At 45.3% G+C, this 24,920-nt stretch overlaps 2 protein-coding genes across 2 annotated transcripts; one reads left to right on the forward strand and one right to left on the reverse strand.

The window, feature by feature from the left end:
- Window positions 1-356: 356 nt before the first annotated feature.
- On the forward strand, window positions 357-3,133 carry LOC103654082 (uncharacterized). The gene is made up of 7 exons (XM_008680883.3): window positions 357-687; window positions 899-988; window positions 1,116-1,196; window positions 1,310-1,441; window positions 1,909-2,118; window positions 2,226-2,318; window positions 2,397-3,133. Exons 1-7 carry the CDS (start codon window positions 466-468, stop codon window positions 2,568-2,570), a joined length of 1,002 nt encoding a protein of 333 aa, XP_008679105.1. The 5' UTR covers window positions 357-465; the 3' UTR covers window positions 2,571-3,133.
- Window positions 3,134-3,454: 321 nt separating this feature from the next.
- Window positions 3,455-5,651, reverse strand: LOC100280268 (SEC1-family transport protein SLY1). The gene is made up of 2 exons (NM_001153196.1): window positions 5,516-5,651; window positions 3,455-5,417 (listed from the first exon to the last, which is right to left on the reverse strand). The coding sequence occupies exons 1-2, from the start codon at window positions 5,547-5,549 to the stop codon at window positions 3,565-3,567; spliced, it is 1,887 nt and encodes a 628-aa protein (NP_001146668.1). The 5' UTR covers window positions 5,550-5,651; the 3' UTR covers window positions 3,455-3,564.
- Window positions 5,652-24,920: the final 19,269 nt, after the last annotated feature.

A 24,920-nucleotide genomic window follows, 5' to 3' on the forward strand; every position in this document is an offset into this window, starting at 1 on the left:
TCCATGCGTCCTATTAAATAAGGATAATACAACAGTTATGCATAGTAATTAATTCAATACACTTTAGTCAGGTTTAGTCATTAAAATTAAACAAAGTATTTTAACTAAATTAGTCAGGTAACTAAAAAAATTAAAGAGGGCCTACATCGTTTACCAGGTGCCGTAAAACAGAAGTAGGGGGTCAAATCCAATGCATTTTTTTTCCTGGAAGGCTACCCTATCTAACCCATGATTTGCCTCGGACATTGAGCGGTTTGTTTCAGAATTGATAAGTGTTTGTTTGAGTCTTCCAAAAGTACCCATGTATATTGTCCGTCGATCCATAAGATGAGCGGTTCAGAGGCTTTGCTTTGCTGCTCAAGTGCTGCAGTATACGGTCCTCATTGGTGTCGCGTTCCTCTTCTCTTCTCCCCAATCTGATTCACTACCCCCTCCGTCGTCGCCGCCGCCGCCGCAACAGCAGCCATGTCCCCGTCGCTCCTCCTGCTTCACTCCTCTGCGACTCCTTGTAGGGGGCTTCTGCCTCCGCCATCCAGCTGCTTCGCCACTTTCTCGCGCGCCTCCTCCCCCCTGCGGCCGCGACACCGCATCCGCCTCGTGTGCGCCGCCGAGCAGCCCAACGGTGCCGCCTCTCCTGGCTCTGGCTCTGGAGGCGACGCCACGGCAAACCCAACCAACAACGGACTGGTTCGTATGGCTTTTTTACTCTGTCGATACAGCGCTAGTATCTATATTTTAATTTAAACAGTACAGTGCTTCAGTTATGATGAGATCGGGGGCTCACCAATATGTTTAGATGACGTACACCAATGTCTACACATTGCCACTAGATGAGGAGGGCAGATGGGTGAAATTGCAAATTCCTCACTAGTTTATGTGATGTTTCCTTCCCTAACAGCCCAAGAACAGGAGGGTTATTCTCCTCGAATACGTCAAAAATGTCCAGCCAGAGTTTATGGAGCTCTTCATAAAAAGAGCTCCAGCACAGGTACATTTTCATATCTTCATTAATTATCCTCTCTCCCCCGGTTGTGTGTATCATATTTCTATTAGGTGTACATATCAGCTGTGAAAATAGCGCTAACTACTCTCCATATTTTTTTTCTCTCTCAAAGGTTGTCGAGGCCATGCGCCAAACAGTGACTAATATGATGGGCACTTTACCACCACAATTTTTCGCTGTAACTGTCTCAACGGTATTGAGTACCTCCTATTCCTATGGCTGTTTTCCCAATGGAAAATTTACATTTTGCATGACATTTGTGTCTTTTGATTGTTGCTTTGTTACGATTATCTTTTATCAAAACAGGTCGCTGAAAATCTGGCTCAGCTTATGTACAGTGTCCTAATGACTGGATACATGTTTAGGAATGCACAGTACCGTCTGGAACTGCAACAGAGTTTGGAGCAGATTGCTCTTCCTGAACCAAAAGAAGAAAAGGTAGTTGTTTGTCCAACTTTGTCTCCATATACTTGTAATAGGTATATGTGATCAGTAAAATGCTAAAATGCAGGGTATAAAGTCCCTAAACTTACTAGTTGTACAACCAAAGTCCATGCCTCTCTAATGACTATGTCATGTCTACATGGCATTGCTAACATGGCCAGCTGACCCCACATGTCATTTTCCAGGTTTACCAGTCCATGTATTTATGTGTCTTGCACTCCCTACTCAGCTGTCCTAGCTCCAAGAATCACACCTCCCACCCATGTTCTTTGGATTTTGGTGTTTGGCTATTTTGGAAGCCTTCGTATGTCTTGATTTTTGAACATGTGGCATGGCTTTTCATTGTTTTATTTATTATGAAGTAATAAATCTGCAGATGGACCTCCAGTGGGCTCTATATAATATATTCGTAGTTGGTATCATACATAGAGTTTAGTAATATGCATGTTATGTGCTTTTAGGATTACGCTCCTGGAACTCAGAAAAAGGTAACCGGGGAAGTTATCCGTTGGAACAAGGCCACTGGACCTGAGAAAATTGATGCTGTAAAATATATAGAATTACTTGAAGCAGAAATCGATGAGCTGAGCCGTCAAGTTGCTAGGAAAACATCACAAGGAAGTAATGAGCTGTTGGAATATCTGAAGAGTCTAGAGCCTCAGAATTTGAAGGTACATATACTTGTAGACTGTTACATCCCTATGAAGACAGCAGAGGATTTGATGAAACCTGTGCTGGTGGTTGGCAATGTGAGGCTGACAAAGGGAAGCTGTTGCAGGAACTCACGAGTACTGCTGGCGAGGATGTCGTCTTTGCCATGAATGCGTTCATAAAGCGCCTGTTGGCGGTCTCTGACTCAGAGCAGATGAAGGTGAGGGTGAGGGAATGGTATGCATGGCAGTGCTTTTGTTTGATTTGAACTTGAACTTGTGTGTGTGTGTGTGTGCAGACAGCAGTCTCGGAAACAAGTGCAAGTCAGCTGGCCAACTTGCTGTTCTGGCTGATGATCGTTGGGTACAGCATGCGCAACATTGAGGTGCGGTTGGACATGGAGCGAGTGCTGGGTGCTCCCCCAAAGGTCGCCGAGCTACCACCACCACCATCTGGAGGAGAGAACATATAATACGCAGTTAGAAGAATAGAGCCAACAAACCAACCTGGAATTGTAGATGTAGCCATGTAAGAATGGGCTCTGAAAGATGTTGATTGAATCAACGATTGGCTGGTGGCATTCCATTGCCTTGCTTTGTACTAATATACAGCAGCACTAGTACCATAGGTGATTGACTTGTCATGGCTGAGTGAGGAGGCAAAGATGCATATCCTTGAATTGATACTCTTGTGTGCAAAGAAATGGCAATGCAAATTGGGGAGGAAGCTGTTGTTTGAGCTGAAATTCCAGTTCCAGTCCGCCCAGACAGACACGCAGCAGTTCCGAGCTCCCCTCCGTCAAGTGGCTGATCCGCAACCACCTGTTGGTGCATAGGCTAAGGTTGAGTTGTCTGTCTTGTTGATTCTACTTGTCTTCCTTCTACTCCATGTTGGTTACCAGGAGCGAGGGAGGGAAGGAAGGGGAATCGATAGGATTAGGGTGCTGTTTGGTTCACGTATTTGTAATGTGATAAATAACTGATAATGTTAAATTATGTTTGTTTAAATCTAACTGTAACTAGATGTTAAGGATTATGGTGCTATTTGGTTCAAATATTTGGAGTGTGATGGTAACATTAAATCATGTTTGTTTAAATCTAACCGTAATCAGATACCATTGGAACCGGTCAATTCAAATCTAGTGTGAATCATACATTTTTATGAAACAAACATCACCTAGATGGATAGGAAAGAACTTGGGCCCGCTTGAATTGATGCATACTTCATTTCTATCTATTAAAATTACTTGACAATAGCAGCTCCATCTCTAGAAACCTTTGAATGTCTTGTTCTTCTATCTGTTTATAATTATTATTGCCTCCAGTAACCAGTATAAAAAAGACTGCGGATCAGATTGCACTAACATATTCTCAACGAATATAAACCATACAAAAGGAAGCAAATGATCATATCATATCTGACAATGTTCAAACGATGTGAAAGAACCCCCCCTTATTTATTAGTAATTACTGTAGTGGAGGGTTGTTTCCACCACCCAGACCCAGCCCCGCTTTCTGCCCCAGTTCTGCAAGTTGCTCGATGAACTCCACCCCGTTGACAATCTCAGTTGCTCCGTATATGACATGCTTGGAAGAAGGCGGCTGCGAGCATTCTGCCAGCTCCATCAAGCTCCTGTACTCAATGTAATTCCCACCACCAATCATGAACACAATTGCTTCTCTGAATGGCCCTTTGAACTGCCCACCGCTTCCTGATCTAGGGGCACGTGGGTCAAACAGCAGATAGTTGTCCACCTCCGGATTCGGCTTCCCTTCCATGAGAGCTTCGACCGTCCTCGTCAATGCAAGCTGCCTCCCACTGGACAAGAGATTCTTCACCCCTGCTGTCACTGCGCTAATGGACTGCCCATACAGCTTCTCTGCCCAATCAACAATGTTGCTCCTCGTTGCACTGCTTGACGACGAGGCACTAAACTGCGTGTTCAGCGATTTGATCCTCTTCACATACTGAAACGCTGACATGTCCACTTCTGACTCACGCAGCGCCGCCTCGACCTGCTCTAGCTCTGGCGTCTCGAAACAGAGGAGGTAGGTCACAGCCAGACGAAGCTTGTCCGCCTTGGTGCCCTTCCCTCGGAGAAGGCCCAGTAGCGTGCTCCTGTCCACGGTGCCCTTCGTGAGCATGTCGTTCCCGCAGTCACAGTATCCATCCAGCGATCTCTCCTTGATGTGCCCAAGCAACGCTGTCGCGATATTCGTGTGCTTGTCGATCATCTTCTTGCGTTCTGTGAGCTCCGGGAGCGAGTTAACGGCATTCATCAGGTGCTGGGTGTTGCCAATGAGGTCTGTGCCATCGAACTCGATGCCATCCTTGTTGCCACCGGTGCGCTGGTTCACCTCGTCCACATCCTGCTTGTACTTGGCGAGCTGCGACTCGATCTCCTCAGCCACCCTGGGGAACGGCGACCAGCTGTTTGCTACCCAGAAGGCATCGGAATCATCGAGATCGTAGGCCTTGGCCGGGCCAGACTTGTCCGCGGGCATCTTGAGCTTGTTGAGCTTGAGGCCGAGGACGTCATGGACCAAGGGGCGGTAGCTCCAATCGTGCTGTATTCCCACAGAGAGGTCCAAATTCCTGTCGAAGAGGCAGAGCACGGGGCGCTGGAAGGAGGCAACGGAGGCTGAGGCTGAGGCCTCGGTGAAGAGGTTAGGCTTGGCGAGGAGGTGATGCCGGAGGCGGGCGTCAAGGGCGGCGGCGACCATCTCGGCGGGGCCACCGCGGGGGCACCTGATGACGGGCACGGTGCCGAGCGTGGCCGCCGCGCAGAAGAGGCCGAGCGCGATCGCGTCGACGAGGGCCTCAATGTCGGCGTCGGCCGCTTTGGGGTCGTTGAGCGCGACGTAGGAGCGCGGGTGGGCGAGGGAGAAGAGGTTGTCCTCGAGAGAGACGAAGTCGAGGTACTGGTCGGCGAGGCGGGCGACGCGGTGGGCAGAGCCGGAGGCTGCGGTGGCGGCGGCCAGGCGGTCGAGGAGCGGGCGCGGGAGGGCGGAGGAGAAGTTGAGGTGGAAGGATGCGTAGAGCGAGGCGGCGGCATCTGCAGCGACGCGGTCGGCATTGGCTTGCGTGGGGCGGAGGAAGTACACGGCGGGGGCGTCGGCGACCTGCTGGCGGGGCTTGTCGATGGGAAAGTAGAGGGTGACCCCGTGCTTGCGGAGGTCGGCGACGCGGAGCAGCGGCGAGAGCAGCGAGAGGCAGAAGCTGTCCAGTACCAGGATCTTGTACACCTCCTCTTCTTGCTCCGCAGCCGTGCCGGGCGGCGGCGGTGGCTTGTTGAGGTGCAGCATCCGCACAATCAGATCTGGGAGCGATCCAATCAAAAACTTAGCAAGGAAGAGCGGGCAGGAGGGGAACACCCGGGAGCCAAGGCGAAGGTGGATTCGGGACGGCGAGGCTTACCAAGCTGCCTCTGGCGGAGGCTGAGCGCCGCCATGGAGGAGGGGTGCGATCTGACGCGGTACGGAATGGGGAGGCGAAGGGAACGAAGACGAGACCCTTGATTCTGATTTCTCCTGCTTGTGCAGTTGTGCTCAACGCTAGGCATGGTCAACAGGGTCGGAAAGGAGGCACAACAAATTCATATATTTTCATTTTAACCGTTTGCGTGATTTCAGTTTTCAGTAGAGATTTTAAACAGAGAAAACATTTGATGTGTTTGGTTCTCTATTTTATTCTATTTTAGTTCCTGTGTTGATGTTGGCGCCAATCTGGACGGCGCCAATCACTAGGTGGTGTACCGCCTGGCGGTGCCCTCTGCGGCAGCGCAGACAGTCCGCGGCTCTAGGTCGGACGGTCCGCGACCTGGGCGCAGGAGCGGTGCCTTCCCTGTGTCACACCGGACGGTCCGCGGTTCTAGGCCGGACGGTCCGCGACCTGGCGATAGGGTCATCTTGCTCCTTCTTGCTGGAATCTAGATCTCGTTCCCTGGGAAGAAGAGATCTTAGGGTGCTCCGGGTCGACAGGTCACCCGGGGCGTCCCCAGACGATGTGGAGTCGCCTAGGAATTAAGAGATCAATTCGATGAAGAGACCTTGGGTGGACAACTAGATCTTGCCCCCCAGGAGGGGTGAGATCCTAGGGTCGTCTTGGGGTCGGCAGGCCACCCAAGACGGATCTAGACGACGTAGAGATATGCGGAAGGCTACAACTAGAGCTACGCTACATCTACTCCTAGGACAGGAAAGGTAAATAAAGTAATTGGTTCGATTGGAATATGTTCGGGGGTTCTCAATCGGCCGTACCCCTTTATATTTATAGGGGAGGAGGTCTGAACCTGTTCCTAAGAGATAGCCAACAACTCCCACGTGATTAGAAGGATAACCACGCACGAGATAAGGATAAACACCCGAGTTAATCTAATCTCGGGACACACGGACTGTCCACTCATTTTGGTGTTCAACATATGCCCCCCTGCCTTTTGGTGGAGCTTGGCGAACCAAAAGCACCAGCGAAAACTTCGGAAACAATTGACCTCATGAGCTACTTTGTTCCCGAAGTAAGGACTCAGCTCGATGCAAGTCATCGGCTCTTACGATCAGATAATATAAATACTTGATGCAACTTTAATGCACAGAGGTCGTTTCGGATTGCATCCTCTTCGGCCATGTCTACCTGATCAACCTGTCAATAGGCAAAAACTTGTGGTGCCCCCCAACCCAAATAAGCAAACGAATTGGGCCAGTAATACGGATTCATCGTCGTACCACCCCACGCATGAGTAGGATAACACATCAACGATGGATAGACCAGGAAGCACCATGCTATCCCTGGAGAAGGATGACAAGGCGATCTTGGTTGTGCTACCTTTTGGGTCGGTTTAGTCGGCTTTTGCTTTCGCACATATCGCCCTTTTAACTTCGTTTGTTTTATTGGCCGGTTGTGTGGAACAACCTTCTTCATATATTTGGCAAGCAACTGATCAAAAGTAGGGCCGACTCTACTGAGTCGTCCAAACGTCTTAGTAGTATTTTGTTTCCTAACACTTGTTTTGGAACGTTGTGGTCCGATGGTCTGAGGTTGCTACTTCTGACCGTCTGCGGACTGTCCGACCATTATAGCCGGACCGTTCGCTCCTGTCTCGGACTATTCGGCCTTAGTACCCGGATCGTCCGGCGTACGCAGGACAGGTGATCGTGATCGGGTGTCTGATCGTGCTTGCCCCCCGATGTCTCCGGTCTTTCTTTTGTCCGGAGCCTTCCGAGTAACCATTCTGCGTGACATATTTGGTGTGCGGGGATCACCAATGACGATATTTTTATCTTTGCTTTTATCGGCCGCACAGGGTCAAATTATGACCTTTTTGCTCGTCGGCTCTAATGAGGTGAAAAGGACAGGTGGCCTGTCAATTTTCACCTCTTTTTGAAACCTCAACCGGCCTTCGTTTATAGCCGATTGTATTTGCCGTCGGAAGACGACACAATCATTGGTGTTATGGAGAAAGGAGCCATGCCATTTGCAATAAACGCGCCCTTTTAATTGTTCAACCGGAGGAATTACATGTGACAATTTAATGTTACCATGTTTAAGCAACTCATCAAATATTTTATCACACTTAGTAATATTAAATGTGAACTTAACTTTTTCCTTTTCTGTCGAGTGCGAGTGAGAGCGAACAGAAGGTTTGGCCTTAGTGGGCCAAACAAGCTCAGGGACATGTGACTTTTTTGGTTCTTGGGGCTTGGGTGGCCGGTTATATTTATGCCGGCCTTCCACACTAGGCGGATCACAGGTGACTTCTGGTGCTCCGGACGGTTCGACCTGCGTAGTCGGACAGTCTGCGAGTGGATCGGACGGTCCGGTACTATCCCCGGACTGTCCGGTCACGTTAGGCAACACCTGTGACCCTTGTGGTGGGCTCTGTGTAACTCTGGACTATCCGGCGTAGGGTGCCGGACAGTCTGACGGAGGGCCGGACGGTCCGCGATTGTGTGCGGACGGTCCGACCGTGCTCAGAGTTGACTCACCATTTAGCGAAGATGGTGGTGACAGTCGTCCTGGATATGAGTCCATCGGCATACCAGAACATGGCTGGGGAAACCCATTTGTTGCCGATGTGTTTGGCGCAATTATTTCAGCGCCTAATTTATGTGATAAAAATTAGGCATGTGAGTTTTTCCTAATGCATGCGCCATCCTCTCTATATCCTTCGTGATACTTTTAATCCGATTATCAAAAGAAATTTTAATAGATGGAATATCATCGGCTGACCTGGCATCACCTATCGTGGGGAGCTGTTGCAGCACGGCTAACATATACTCGGCGTTTATCTCCCTCTCTTGGACGGTCTTCTAGTGGCAATCTACCCTGAAGTACGAGAGGAACCACTTATCCGCCACCTTGAGCACCTGATCTTTTTGTTGGTGGACCTCCTCGTCTATTTTCTTCATGTCATCTTCTAATTTTTTATGTTGTGCAGCCGATAAATTAGTCAACCTTGTGTTATTGTTTGGAGAAGCACCGTTGAGATCTTTAGAATCGGCCATGTAAGCCTGATTTTGTAGATCTGCAACCACGTCCCCAGCGGAGACGCCAAAAAGTATGTTGGCACCGATCTGGGCGGCACCAATCACTAGGTGGTGTACCGCCTGACGGTGCCCTATGCGGCGGCGCGGACGGTCCGCGACCTGGGCGCAGGAGCGGTGCCTTCCCTGCGTCACAGCGGACGGTTCGCGGTTCTAGGCCGGACGGTCCGCGATCTGGCGACAGGGTCGTCTTCCTCCTTCTTGCTGGAATCTAGATCTCGTTCCCTGGGGGAAGAGATCTTAGGGTGCTCCGGGTCGACAGGTCACCCGGGGCGTCCCCAGATGACATGGAGTCGCCTGGGAATTAAGAGATCAATTCGAGGAAGAGGCCTTGGGTGGACAACTAGATCTTGCCCCCCCAGAAGGGGTGAGATCCTAGGGTCGTCTTGGGGTCGGCGGGCCACCCAAGACGGATCTAGACGACGTAGAGTCAAATATGAGTGGAGGTGGATATGCGGAAGGCTACAACTAGAGCTACGCTACATCTTCTCCTAGGACAGGAAAAGTAAATAAAGTAATTGGTTCGATTGGAATGTGTTCGGGGGTTCTCAATCGGCCGTACCCCTTTATATTTATAGGGGAGGAGGTCTGGACCTGTTCCTAAGAGATAGCCAACAACTCCCACGTGATTAGAAGGATAACCACACACGAGATAAGGATAAATACCCGAGTTAATCTAATCTCGGGACACGCGGACTATCCGGGCCCAAGGGCCAGACCGTCCGCTCATTTTGGTGTTCAACAGTTGACAAATGCGGAAACAATTTAGATCTTAAAATGGAAACCAAACACCCCCATAGATTACATCATATGGTTGTAACTAGGGGTGGAAATGAGCCGAGCCTTCATTGCGGCTCGGTAAACTATTGAGGCTCGCTCTTCTGGTGACCCTGAAAAGTTGGCTCGCTCGGCTCGCGAACCGGCTTGCCAAGCCAACGAGCCTGCCCATAAGTGCAAAATCGCTCTCCAAAATAGAATATAAAATCTCGAAAATAATTTAAGTAACATATTTTAGATTAGTAAAATAAATATATTACTAATATAATAAAGAAAATAAGTTAATTTTATGCATTAATCTTAAAAACATAACTAATCATCTATTTAATACCGACAATATATGCTAATTAGGATTTTATGTAACAAATTGTTGTTGGGTTGAGACACGAGCCAACTCACGAGCTGCAGTGAGCCGAGCCGACCTAACTCGCTCTTTTCTCGAGCCAGAAAAATAGGCTCAGCTCGTACTCGTTCTAAACACTGAGCCGACTCATCGAGCTTAAGATTTTTTTCCAGCCCTAGTTGTAACAAGTTGGCAGTCGGTAGCGACTCTAAGCTATGTATCGAACCCATAGAGACCTATTATAGCTTCTTCCTCAAATACAATGGCAGTAAGGCTATCCGCAAGCGTTCCCCTAAATTTTTCCCCCTATATCACTTTTTTGCGTCACATCATCAACATTTCACCCCCTAAATTTTCATCTCTCGCAGCGGTTCCCCCTATATTATCCCCATACTCCACTACAACTATAAAATATTATTATCTAACCCTATTCATCTTTTATTTCTATTTTTGTTCAACTATTAAATAGGGGAGCCCTGTGCAAGGGGGCGCTACAGTGCTCCCCTTGATCTGGGGGACGTGCGTGTCCTCCCCTATGGCTGTAGCACGTAGGGAGCCATTTAGCGCGCGCCGTTGCAGTGTGAGCGTCACTTTAAATGGCTACAGGGCTAGGGGAGCGCGAGTGTAGCGGATGGCGTTGTAGCTAGCCTAAGACTGTCTTCAACCGTTCCTCATAAATTTCTCCCCCTATATTCCACTCACGTGTCACGTCAGCGTTCTCTCTCCCCCTATATCTCCACGCTGTACAGCGGTTCCCCCTATATCAAACCTTTATACCCCACTACATCCATAAAATATTATTTCCTATACCAATTTATCATCCATTATAATTTTTTTCTCTACTAACTATTGATGTCGGCACAAAACCCAAAATCAGCACAGTGTAAGGGGGCCGGTTGCCGCAACCCCAAATGTGGCGGTTGACTTCTCTTCCCGCTACCACTGTAGCTCGTAGAGGGAGTCCAAGGGGCCAGCGATGAACGTCAAAAGATGTTCCTGTTGCCGCTATTTCAGGAGAGGGGGAGAGGAGATGTGAACCGTTGAAGCTAGTCTGTGGATTCTCGGTTCCTACCGACATGAACGTCCTCACTAGACCTTACGTGGAGGCTAGAGCAAGGCGAGAATTTTGAACTCAAGTCGAGAGTCATTCACATCGTTCGGGCGATTCCCTTTTTGGCAAAAAGCTCGAAAGACGCAAACAACCAACTCCAACAATTCCTATAAATATTCAACACATTTACCATCAAGGTTGTAACTTTCGACACTATTTGACTTCGCATATTCCTATTCTCGCGAGTAGGCAAAGTCAAACAATGGTTCTAGCTCAATCGTGGAATCATGATGTCATGGGAGGCATGTGCCAATGCCTTCTATGGGAAGTGCTTTCCATTGGGGAAGACAAGCATTAAGAAATCAAATCTCGAGCTTTCAGTAGCTAACATATGAGGCGGTAATAGAAGCATGGGAGCCATTACAACAAGAATATATCGCTGCTTGCCCCCACCATGAAATGAAAAAATGACTCATCATTCGGAGCTTTTTGTACTGTTTGAATAGGACCGCTGCAAGAGCACCTGGATGTTGCACCAGGAGGATCCTTCTTATCCTTGAGCATTACTGTCGCTCAGATCTTGATTGAGAAGATGACAATCAATCAAGGGTGCAAAGAATAGAGGGCTAATACTCATACCCGAGGAGTACATCAGCTCGGAGCACTAACATGCTCGCTACAAAGATGCACCTTCTCTTGAAGAGATTAGAAGAGCCACCGGTTAATGAAGTATAACATGTCCAGACTCTAGACACCCATGTAATGTGTGAGGTTTGTGGGAACACATGACACTTAGGGAACAACTGCCCAAAGGCTTGACCGGAGAAGGCAAGCTTCGTCAACACTAGAGGTAATTTTAACAATGGTTATCGTCCTCAAGTTGGTTGGAACTAATGCCCCAACCTTCCCTTCTCGGGCCAGGGTATATCCTCTAGTTCACAACAGTTCTCTAAGAATAATGGTTTCGATCAAAAATCTATGAGGTCCCGTTTGTTTCCTTTCATTTTGAGGAATTGGAATCTTATTAATGAAATAAGCTATTTCTTTTAGAATGTGACATTCCACCACTTTCCAAAGTTATCATATTAGCCTATCTCAAATTCATAGGGTGAGAGATGGAAATTGATTCTATAAATTTACATACTATTTTTCCGATGCACAACTTATAGCACACTCTTCTACTTCCTTCGATATAACATAAATATAATATATAACTATCTCTCTCATATAATTTAGGATAATATTAAAATATATTACATATATAAATATATGAACTTAATTAGTTTTGTCTAAATTATAATTATTAAAATGGAATTCAATTCCAACGAAACAAACGGGCCCTGAATGATAGTATTAGTAAGAAGTTCTATGCTATAGATAAAATTCTAGAAACTGTATCCTCGCATATGGAAGGTCTAACTAGTGCTATGAAAAATCAATTGAGATTTAACAAAATGTTAGAAACACAAATTGATCAGTTAATTAATCGTTGTTATGTCTAAGACTCATGCAAAGGGACAATATGAAGGGGAGGGTTGACCGGGTCGAGAGAGTGGTGAATAACCGTGGAAGAGCTGGTTCTCACCATAGTTTAGTCATTATTTGGGTTCTACCTCTAGGCCTCGGGCTATGTTGCTTGGTATGTGTGCTAGTTATCAAATACTTATCATCTGGTTACCATTTGGTAAGCCGATTTCATTTGGCAGATAATTGGTGGTGTTTTTAGGTGCATGAGTAAGGCACCCATGGGGAGGGGTAAATCATAAAAATAGAAGATTGTAATAATAAACATGGACTATGTACATAGTGGTGGCCCCTGAGCAACATAGCCAAGGAACAAGGGCCTTGAGTATTGGCCAAAGGAATCTCTAAGGGTAAAACTTGTAGAGGCGCTCTATGATCAATGGATTGGGTAGAATATCACCTTCTTTTCTACCTGCTTTGGTGATTAAGTGCTCAACATACCATCTTGAACTAACTATCTTCATATCAATATGAGCATAGATTTACTTAAAGGCAAGTTGAAAAGATCAAGTCCAAATAAGCTAATCTGGAGGGCCAAAATTGCAACTTTGGGCAAATCAACATAAACATGAGGTTTAAGTATTTGAATAAGTTTCACATACCCTACTCCATGTTTCTAGCACTTTTGTTTTGGCTACTAAATCATTTGTGCAAGAAAAGTGCATTTTGGACTTGAAGCAAGCCATATTGCAAATCCTGGTGAAACTAAGGCAAAGAGGTATGTTTCCTACACTTAGTCAATTGGATTAGGTGCTAATTATATTTCTCTAAGTAGTAGAGAAGCTACCAAGGACAGCCAAAAAGAGTTGGAGAAGTTTGGCTCAAAAGTGCCAAATCTATGCAAGCCTGGACTCACCGGACCGTCCGTTGGTGCGTCGGACTGCTTGTATGACCGAAGTCAGAGATCTCGAGAATTTTATTATAAATTTCACCGGACTATAAATAGTGCTGGTACGGTGTGCACTAGACCACTTCTCCAACAGCTACTTCGGACTTCGCCTGGTGCCCAACGGCTAGCTGACGTCACCGGACAGTGTTGTGCCACTTAGCTAAGGAAAGGTGCCGATCAGATCTTTTACTGACTATTACTGTGGACATTCCTATGGCGCACCAGACGATCCGGTGTGCCTATAGATAGGAAGTTTCTAGGACTTCCATATGAAGAAGGCAATGACTCCTAGGCCCATTGGGGCTATAAAAGGACCCTTTAGGCACCTCCAACTAGTACCCAAGCATCTCAAGGGCATACCAACACTCTGAAACTTTGTGACCATGCCTTCTAGAGATTTTAGTGAGATTCGAGCGCCACTTTCGAACTGTTCTTGTGATATTGTGTTCTTGTGCTCGTGTCTTTGGCTTTCTAGCGTGTGTTGCTGTGATTTGCATTTGTGTGTGTATTCCATCTCCTTCCCTTACTCTAAGTTGTGATTTTGATCATTTGTAAGGCTGTGAGAGACTCCAAGCTGTGGAGATTCCTCGCAAACGGGACATAAGTTATAAAGAAAGACTATGACACTCAAGTTGATCTTTGTGATCGCTTGAGAGGGGTTGAGTGCAACCATTGTCCATTAGGACACAACAATATGGAGTAGGCAAGCATATTATGCTTGACCGAACCATGGGATAAAAATCACATTGTCTCTTGTCTCAGTTACTTTATTGCAATTTTTCCTTCTTCCTAAGTTTTCTCTACTCACTTGTAATATTGCTCTTAGAATCATTCATATCTTGGAAGAGCAATCAAGTGAAGGGAACTTTTCTATCTTCTTCTCAACCAAACTTGGTTTTAGTTTGCAGTAACTTAATTGTTGGATAGTTGATTTCAATCCCCTGAAGGTATCAAAGATCAAGGCAAAACAAGTTAAATATATGAGCCTCAGTCCTTCTACGACATTTCTTTGAAGTGTTGACACGAAGGATGAAGGTCTTTAAAAGGATATGTAAATGAAACAATATAAAATTGAACAACAATGTAGAACTCAATATGAAACTCATCTTATGACTTAGCAATTTTATTCCATCTTCCTTTATGTCAAATGAATTTTACAAGCATATCTTCGACTCCTTAGAACAAGGTGGCAAGAAGGCCCTTCAAAGACTAAGCAACACAAAGTTATGGCCTTTTTAAATGTACTTTATACATGACACTGTTCATCTATTTATAGAGAAGACGAACCACCTTCGTACAAAATTACAATCATGCCCCTCAAGGTTTTACACACATTATTTACAAATGACATTAGGGAAATATTGTATTTTCTCCCTCCTTTGCTACACAAGTCTTGGCCTTCGGCGCGTGAAAGCTTCTCCATATTGAAGCTTATAGCTTCGAGTTTTATCCTTTCTGATCGTGTGTGTTGGATATTAGTTGTATACCTAGAATTTATTTGTTCACTTCGAAACAAAGGTAACTTGAGGACCTTTGGCAAAGGTAGACCCCCAATAGTATCCCCTTGTGGGATGATTTTGTTAATTCATGACGAGCTTAGATTGCAAATAATGCAATTAGGAGGCCTTGTGCCGAAGGTCCAAAAAACACCTTCCTGAAGCTCGTTATGAATCGAGAGGATGAGATCACTTTGACTGGAGGGGCCCAGTGTTTGGTGAGTGTAACGATTAAATTTCAAAAGTTGCATATAGAAGGAACGGTACCCGGAGACATTTTACTTGTCATTTATGGCTTACGCTTGCTGCCAGAACCCGCTCTGTGTTCGAAGCTTACTTCAAATGTCTCCACTACTTTTGAACTAGCCTTAGCTAGTTGCAAAGATCATACTTTTTCGCTAGAGATGGCCTAGGAGCAAACTGTCCTAGGGGTGCTCTTTGCACCTTCGTCAGATGCGCCGAAGACAACGGTAGAAGTGAAGTTACGATCTCTTAGGATGAAACTAGTGTCGTGAATCTGTCCAAGGATAGCAACAATATTGACATTGAAGAGGATAGAACTACCATTTGTCCTACAAAGCCAAGTCATGTGAACTTCGATAAATCATAGATCAAGGGAGGAGATATTGAGATATTTAACCGATTTGGTTATATTGACAATCTTGATTAGGTGCGACTAGGAGGATATGACTTAGTGCCAAAGCCAAAAGAAGAAGAATTTGTCGTGTTCCAAAGCTTTCTAAAAGCCGGGCTTAGATTTCCTTTGCATAAAATGGTAGTTGCTGTTTTTATAAGGTTTAACATATACCTTCACCAACTTACACCAACAACGAATTTTCTCTGTTTTGACTTGAACTTTTTTAGAGCTTCCCTACGACTTAGACACATTATTAGCACATAATCAAATGAACCAAGTGTTGGAAACTCACCACCTTCACAACTTTTCAAAGCTTTTTTGTTTCAACTAAAATAGAGTCCCAAATGACACTTTATTTACAAACATGGTAAGAGAGCAAAACCGAAGTGCCATATGCATAGTATAAGGTGTATGCAACTTAGTTAAATGCTCAAACCTTGCATACTTAACCTTCTTCATTGTTTTGCCCTTTTTGACCTGTTTGAGGTTGGGGTTGGACTCCAAAACTCCAAGTCTCCACGACTTGACCATTATAGCTATCTATGAGATCCAACACCCTGCAATGGTCACATGGAACATATCCAAACACAGGAACAACCAAAACTAAAGGTCAAAGTGAACTTTGCTCTTTTGGGTTGCTTCTAGGTTCTGGCTTTGACACTTCTCCTCCTTCTAGTGACCTTGTCCTATTTCTTGAGCTTGATCTTGAGCCTTATGACTTACACCACATAATCATATGTATTACCTTATTGGTTGTAAGTCATGTTCCTAGGTAGTGATCCTTGATGCACCAAAGTTCTTTTCAACTCAATCAACCTTGACTTTGCAAGCCTTCTTCACCCCTGGCTTTAAGTGCCTTGGCCTCCTTGACCTTCTCCCGTGCACTCGGTACCTTAAAGTTCTTCTTGCCTCCATCCTTGGTTCAACCAATTGTCTTCAAGCTATGTACATCTCATCCTTTGGACCATCACACTTGGTCACTTTTGTTTAACCTTATAAGTTTTGCACTAAGCACCTATTCAACACTTAGCAACACAAATCAGTTCTTTAATTGGGTTGTCATCCAAACCACCAAAACCCACAAGGGAGCTTTCAATCTCCCCCTTTTTGGTGATTGATGGTAGCACAATTAAAGCTTATACAAGATTTGAAATTAAAGCACAATTTTGAATTCTAAGCTATAGAATGCTCCCCCTAAATATGTGCTTACATGGAAATCTCAACTTTGGCCTCAAATCCCAAATTGCACATACTTAGGCTAAGTGTGAAGCATTACTACATCTTGCATCCATGGGGTGCATAGTGTCAAGAACCAAACCTGATGCGTATGACACTCAAATGCACACAATCAGAGTTAAACACCATATAGATACCAATTAAACATATATAACACTAGGATATCAACCTATCACTATTCACCATAAAGATACTAAATAAAACATCATGTAAACAATCGACACATGAATATCTTATCACAAGATAAACAATGCGCACCATAGATACAAATTGATCTACAAAAGAATAACAACTTAAGACGATACTACACCAAGAAGATATTAATTGAAAGATGAAGCATCGACCAGTTGTCTTCAAGTTATGTACATCTCAGCCTTTGGACCATCACACTTGGTCACTTGTGTTGAACCTTATAAGTTTTGCACTAAGCACCTGTTCAACACTTAGCAACACATATCAGTCCTTTAATCGGGTTGTCATCCAAACCACCAAAACCCACAAGGGAGCTTTCAATTAGTCGCACGACATTGTGGTTCATCCATCTTATGCTCCCATAGCTTCGTATCTTGTTCACTAGAGTCTTGAGCCTATTGTACGTTTCGGTTGGCTCCTCACACCTCGTCATGGCGAACCTCTCCAGCTCGCCCTCCACTAGCTCCATCTTGGTGATCGTGGTGATGTCGTTCCCCTCATGAGAAATCTTGAGGGTGTCCTAAATCTCCTTGGCGTTGTCCAAGCCACTACTTTGTTGTATTCATCCCTGCATAGAGAAGCTAGAAGCAAAGTAGTGGCTTGGGTATTTTTATAAATCATTTATTGCATGTGAATAGCATTGTAATTCTCATCATCACTATCTACAACATGCATTCCATTTTATACTATGTCTCAAATGCTAGGATGAAGAGAAAATAAATGATTACGCATCTTATGACTCCACCAAGAATAATCCTCCTCATGAAAGTCAGGAGGTTTGCAAAGAGGAATAGACAATAAATGATCATTGGCGTTGTAAGGAATGCACGAGTAATTAAAATACGTCTTAGAGTAGTTTTGTTTGACCATCTTTTTCTTTCAAGAGGATGAATCATTGTTCTCCTTTGGTGAAGATGAAGAAGCATCACGGTCGTAGAAGACTATACCCTCGATGCGCTTTTTCTTCTTCCCATCCTTCTTCTTCTTGCCTAACCCGGAGACGATGGTCTCTCCTACCTTGGGTGTGTCACCAGAGAGTATCTCCTTCTTCTTGGTCACCTTTGCCATCCCTTTAGGATCCATCCCTTCGGGTGATTAGTCCCTTGATGAAGAGAACGACTCCGATACACACACATAATATTCACCCAAATTCAGGTGTTACCTTCTTTCTCTCTTTCTTTTCTGTTCCTTCCTCCCATTTTTAAAGCAATATAGAGATTTATGTCCGTGCTACGTGAAAGAAAAACCCTAAGGTGATATCGTTGTTGCATCATGCTGGAGCATATTAATTCTTGTTTGATATAGTGCCTAGGTATGCATCCATTTAATTTAGGATTCTCTTCGGTGAGTGAATTTAATTAGGAAGAAACAAGATCAATTAGGAGAAGAAGAGGAGAAGTAGCCCTGATGCGGCTAGGCCTGGCCCCTAGCGTGCGTGGCCCAACCTCCCCCTCCCCCCTTGCTCGCCCAACCGCCTCCCCCTCCCCTCTCTCGCGCACCCATGATCTAGGAAGAGAGAAACCACCCCTCTCCCTCTTCCTCCTCTCTTCCACTCTCTCCCTGCCCTCGCTTGGATCACCAGAGAGCTGTGGTTGCTGCTGTTCGTCCTGCTCCTGGTAAGCCCCCTCCCTCTCCTCCCTTTCCCCTCTCCTCCTCCCTGCCCGGCGCGACGCCCCCTACCCATGGCTCCCCTACACGCAACGACTCATCCCCGACGTGCCCCCTACCCGGCACGGTGGCCCCTGCGCGCGGCCCTCCCCCACGCGGCCTGGCCTCCCAGCGTGGCGCCTCTGCCCACGACGGCCCCTGCGCGCGCCCTCCCCTGCATCATGGCGGCCCCTGCGTGCACCCTCCCCTCCCCGGTGCGGCGGCCCCAACGCCCCCGGCGCGGTGCCTAGCCTCGGCGTGCCCCCATGCGGCGTGCCCTCCCCTTGCGCGCCCTCCTTTGCCGCGGCCTCCGTCCCTTGGCCCCTCGTCCTCGCTGCGGTGAGCCCGCACCAGCGCGCCCCTTGTCCCGGGGGACCTTGCCCCGACGTGCCCCTGCCTGGCGGCCCTTGCCCAGCGTGGCCTCGGTCCGGCGGCACCTGTCCCTGGCGCGGCCCCTTGCCCCGGTGTGATCCTGCCCCCGGCGTGGCCCTTGCCCCGTGTCCCCCTGCCCTAGCACGGCTTGCTGCCTGCCTGACGTGGCTGGCACGACGCGGCCAGCCGACCCCCCCGACACGGCTAGCTCGGCCCCGGCGTGGCCATCCCAGCCCCGGTTCGGCGTGTAATGCGTTTAAGTCAGCACATGCCGTTCGCGTGCCTCGTGCGTGTTGTTCACACGTGTCGACACGCGATACCACATTTATCGTTTCGCACGCCTCGCTCACCTCGTTTTAGTGTGTCGCGCGCCTTGTTGCGTGTCGGTAGATCGTTTCACCTAGAGTCGTGCATGTTAATTAATTTACGTAATTAAACGACGATTAACCAAGTAGCAAACCCATCAAAGCTAAGTGTTAATTTTATCTATGCATATGATAATTACATGTTATAATTACTAGGTCGAGTTAAAATATTATAGTTAATAATTGTTTAACGTAATCGCGATGTCTCTCGACCGTAGCTTTGGTCGTCGTAGTGTCTTTTCTCGCATAGTCGTAGGTGCAAGCTCTACGCCACGTGTTTGTTTAATTGATCTGTTTCATTGTGTGGTGTATTGTTTCCTTCTATTTTAATATTGTGGAATGTATGTTTGCACTCGTATAGATAACGATTCGTTGATAGAGTCCAAGGAAGGTGCGGGAAAAGACCCTGAGCAGGAGCTAGTTGGTGAAGTCAAGTGTCCTCTGACGTATTTATGTCCTACTCATTTTATAATTCATCTCCCTGCATTTACACAATTAATACCTAAGGATTTACTAGTCTTTTGTTTATCCGGTCGTTGATCACCTATTTGTTGGATTATTTCTGGATTAGCTCTATGCTAGCGCTTTACTATAATCAATGAACATGATGAGATTGTTTATGATACGATGTTTACTTTTGGATATGATGATGGCATTGTGATATTTAAGGTGCTCGAGCGGTTTCTCGAGTGCCTCTTTGTAAGGACTGGTTCGTTGGATGACCACCCAGGATAACATTACAACCATGAGGGTGTAATGGAACACCCTTAGCTAATTAATTAGAGGAACTGAGGTGTAGTTTGCTTCGCTGTCGTGCCATCAATGGGGCTCGGTGTATGCGGCTCGCTCTGCCGAGGGTGGTTTGCGCATTGGGGAGGAGTGCGGTATATTTAGAAAACCTAACAAGCGGCTACATCTTTAGGGAATCTTTGTAAAAGCTTCATAGTGAATCCCTGGCCATTCACCTCGGTAGTGAAGATCAGGTCTGTACGACCTAGACTGGGAAGGTATCCGACTCGTGGGTAAAGTGTGCAACCTCTACAGAGTGTTATAAATTGATATATCAACCGTGCTCACGGTTATGAGCGGCCTTGGGAGCTCCTTTGATTAGAGATACTATGATTGCAGATGATGATGAGGTTAATAATGGTTTTAATGGTGATGATTATGATTATGGATTCCGGTATTCTTTCCTTTTGGAGGGAGTACTTTTGGGTTAATAACTTGGGATTATTGCTGAAACTTGACTCTCTACTAGTAATAATTACCTGACCAACTAAAAGCAACTGCTCTGAGCTTCACCCCACATACAGCTAGTCCATTTTTGCCAAACGGGACATTTGTTGCGTACGTTGATGTGTACTCACCCTTGCTTAAAACACCAAAACACCAGGTTGTCTGCATTCCAACCCCGGCTCAGGAGAAGATAAAGGCGTAGCAGAGGATTTCCAAGAGTTCCAAGACTATGATGAGTTCTAGGCGTGGGTTAGCGGCAAACCCCAGTCGGCTGCTTGTGAAGGCCAAGTTTTACTACGTTTCATTTTTGCACTTTGATCTATGTTTAAGACTATGTGTATGTCTCGGACATCATGATGTAATCAAATCAATACCTCTTTACATTATTATTTGAACACTGTGTGATGATGTCCAATTATGTAATTGTTGTGTACGTGAATTTCTGATCCTAGCACGTACATGGTTCGCATTCGGTTTGCCTTCTAAAACCGGGTGTGACATACCGGATGCATATGTGCTTTGTGTGGCTGTATTCATTAGGATTGTCCGCCATGCGAATTGCACTCACAATGTCACATAGGAGAGGGACTTTGCTCAATTTGTAGCCATAGTCCCTGAGAGTTTGCCTTATCCAGAGTAATTGTGCACAACAATGTGCTGCAACAATATACTCGGCTTCGGCGGTTGATAGAGCTACTGAATTTTGTTTCTTTGAAGCCCAAGACACTAGGGATCTTCCTAGAAACTAAAAAGTCCCTGGTTTACTCTTTCTATCAATCTTACATCCGACATAATTTGCATCAGAGTACCCGATTAGATCAAAGGTAGATCCCTTGGGGTACCATAGCCCAAACTTAAGGAGTGTAAACTAAATATCTCATGATTCTTTTCACGGCCCTTAGATGGTTTTCCTTAGAGTCGGTCTGGAATCTTGCACACATGCATACTGAAAGCATAATATCCAGTCGTGAAGCACATAAATATAGTAGAGATCCTATCATCGACCGATATACCTTTTGATCTACAGATTTACCTCCTGTGTCGAGGTCGAGATGCCCATTTGTTCCCATATGAGTCATGATGGGCTTGACATTCTTCATTCCAAACTTCTTGAGAATGTCAAGAGTGTACTTTGTTTGGCTGATGAAGGTGCCTTATTGGAGTTGCTTGATTTGGAATCCAAAGAAATACTTCAACTCCCCCATCATGGACATCTCAAATTTTTGTGTCATAATTCTACTAAACTCTTCACATGATGACTTGTTAATAGACCCAAAGATAATATCATCAACATAAATTTAGCATATAAACAAGTCTTTGTCAATTGTATTAGTGAAGAGAGTAGGGTCAGCTTTTCCAACTTTAAAACCATTACTAATAAGAAAGTCTCTCAGGCATTCATATCATGCTCTTGGGGCTTGTTTGAGCCCAGAAAGCGCCTTTGAGAGCTTATAGACATGTGTAAGGTACTCACTATCTTCAAAGCCGGGAGGTTGCTCAACATACACCTCTTCATTGATAGGGCCATTGAGGAAGGAACTTTTCACATCCATTTGATACAACTTAAAGCCATGGTAAGTAGCATAGGCAAGTAATATTCGAATTGACTCAAATCTAGTTACGGGTGCATAGGTTTCATCGAAATCCAAACCTTCTGTAGGAAATGGGTGACGCCTAAGAGGGGCGGGGTGAATTAGGACTTCTAAAACTTTTACTAAACTAGGCCACAAATAAATCCCTAGAGCAAAACCTATGCAAATAATCAAATTAGAATGAGCAAACTAGGTTTTGTCTAAATGTTGCTATCTCTACCGCAATGGCTAAGTTTCAATCTACACTATATAAGCATAAAGACAAGATTGAAACTTAAATGCTTAATACAAATGCGGAAGTTAAAGATCAAGGTAGAGAAGCAAACTCTCGTGGATGACACCGGTATTTTTACCGAGGTATCCGGAACCGCGCAAGGTCCCGACTAATCCTCGTTGGTGCCCCTACAAAAAGGGAAGCCCACGCGAGGGCCAAGCACCTCGGTCGAGTAACTCCGTAGAGAGCCGCAGGCCTTCTCCACGCGCAAGTGGTGCTCCGCTTCAGGCTCCTCTCGGACGCTCCCCGCCGTCTCCACTATCGAGCTTCTAGATGAAACGTCGCCGGCCTCGTTCCCTCTGGTACATGGTGGCAGCTGTGACACAAACGCGATTGTCATGGTCTCGCAAGACTCTTGCCCCACTCGGTACAATTACAATGGCTCACGTAAGAGCTGAGGAGTTGAGGTTTATCTAAACGCACTCAACTAACTAGGATTCACCTAGAGCAAGCGCTAGAGTGGTCTAACTAACCTAAGCACTTCATAAAGCACCTACGCTAATCACCGAGTGATTCTATTTAGCACTTGGGTGTAAGAGCACATGGAAATGTCTACTATATGCCTTGGTATGTCTCTTAGGCTCCCACATATGGAAATAGCCGGTTGAGGGTGTATTTATAGCCCCCAACACAAAACTAGCCGTTGAAGAAAAATTGTGCTCTCTATGACACACCGGACCAGACACTCCGGTGCCCCCTGTCCGATGCGCCTAGCCGTTGGCCTGACACCGTAGGTGACCGTTGGCGCTGCAGGCTTTTCACACCGGATAGTCCGGTGGTCTTCTCTCCACAATGCCACCTGGAACTAGCCATTAGGGTTCATGTTCCTGGTGTACCGGATAGTTCGGCGTGTGGCATCGGACAGTCCGGTGCTCCTTGCACAGATAGTCCACATGCAACACTTCTTTCTTCTCTTGGACTTCACTTGATTTTCATAATGTCTTCTTTTGAGGTGTTGATTTCCTCAATGTCTTGGTCCAAGTTACTTTAGCATCCTGTGAACTACAAACACAAACACTAACAGACACATTGGTTCACATGTTGTGTTAATCATCAAACACCAAAACTCATTTAGCCAAATGGCCTGGGGTCCATTATACTTACAATCTCCCCTTTTTGGTGATTAATGACAACACAACCAAAACAAGCAAATATAACAAACATTTGAATGAAAATATGCAATCTACTTGCTAGGATGCATGTTTGTCCCCACAATGTGATATTATGGACTTAAGCCTCCCCCTAACTCCATAATTCACTTACTTCGTATTTTAGACTAGAGAACCAAAACCTCTTGAAGAACCACTTGAAGAAATATTTTTTTAAGTTGTGGTGTTTGGTGTTTGATACAGTTTTCATTGCTTTGGTCCCTAAACTTCTCCCCCTTTGGCATCAACCACCAAAAAGGAAGACATTTAAAGCATGTAGGAAGCAAATAAGACTTGCCCTCATAGAGGATTTGTCAATTGATACCAATTGTAGGATACCAATTGAAACGTCAAATTGTTACTCCCCCTAAATGAGTGTTCTCTTTAGAGAGAGTTTTCTCCCCTTTTTTGGAGACGAAGAAATACTCCCCCTGACAGAGATCTTCTACTTAGGAAAAAGCATGTAAAAATAGAGGTGCAAGACATGATTTGATTAGACTAACTTCCTTATGCATAGGTAACAGAATATGATTTAACCACTTATGCATGTATAGCAACATGGAAGTATAAGATATGAAATATAGTCTAACCAAATGCTGGAGAAGACATGTAAGTAATGCCAAATGTAGTCTTAAAGTTACCAATTGAAACCAATGGCGGACCATTTGAAGACAAGTGGTAGACTTGTGAGACGTAAGAGTTCTTGTAGATTTGTCATGGAAGCTTGTTGTCTTTCTCCAGGAACTTCATTTTCCTTACAATGAGACTATTACATGAAATAGACTTGAAAAAGGTATTAGTCTCAAAGTCTTATACTCTAGAGTAACTTTCCCCTGAATGTGTGCATACAAGTTTTGAATACTTGTAGGAGACATGCACTTTGATTTGATATCAAGAGGGGCAAGTTATCTATAATCCAAGCTTTTGGCACATATAAGTTAAATGATACTACTTGTAGAATATGATCTTTTTAAAGCGTTTTACCACTTATAGCATTTCAAAATGTCAATTGATGTATCATTTACTATAGACTGTTAAGTAAGCTATGTACTGTGCTTAAATAAACATTTTAAACCATGTAGGTTTGCTTAAGAGTGAATTGAAAGCAAGCAATCCTACCATATGATTGACCTAGTATGCATGCATTTAAACAAAAGTAAATACCAATTGTAATATTAGGCATAAAAGGTAAACTAGATGTAAGAAGAATAGATACGCATATCTAAAAACCAGAAATACAATAAATCTAGTTACCTTAGTCATGGGTGGGGAAATTTGGGTCCAAAATATTCACTAACCCACTTGGCAATAAACTTGATCCAATATGATGTAACCCATGATATACATCCCAATTTTGCCAAGTATCCAGTTTCCCCTTTGTCCTTCGGACTCCTCACTTCCCTTTCGGGATCCAAACCTTCTTGGTGCTTTTCATGGTTGAAATTATTTCCTTTGGCACCCAGATGCATTTGGCCCCTTTAACTTTGTTGGCTTGCTTGTTGGC

Source organism: Zea mays, chromosome 4 (genome assembly GCF_902167145.1).
Source record: "Zea mays cultivar B73 chromosome 4, Zm-B73-REFERENCE-NAM-5.0, whole genome shotgun sequence".
Classification (NCBI taxonomy): domain Eukaryota; kingdom Viridiplantae; phylum Streptophyta; class Magnoliopsida; order Poales; family Poaceae; genus Zea; species Zea mays.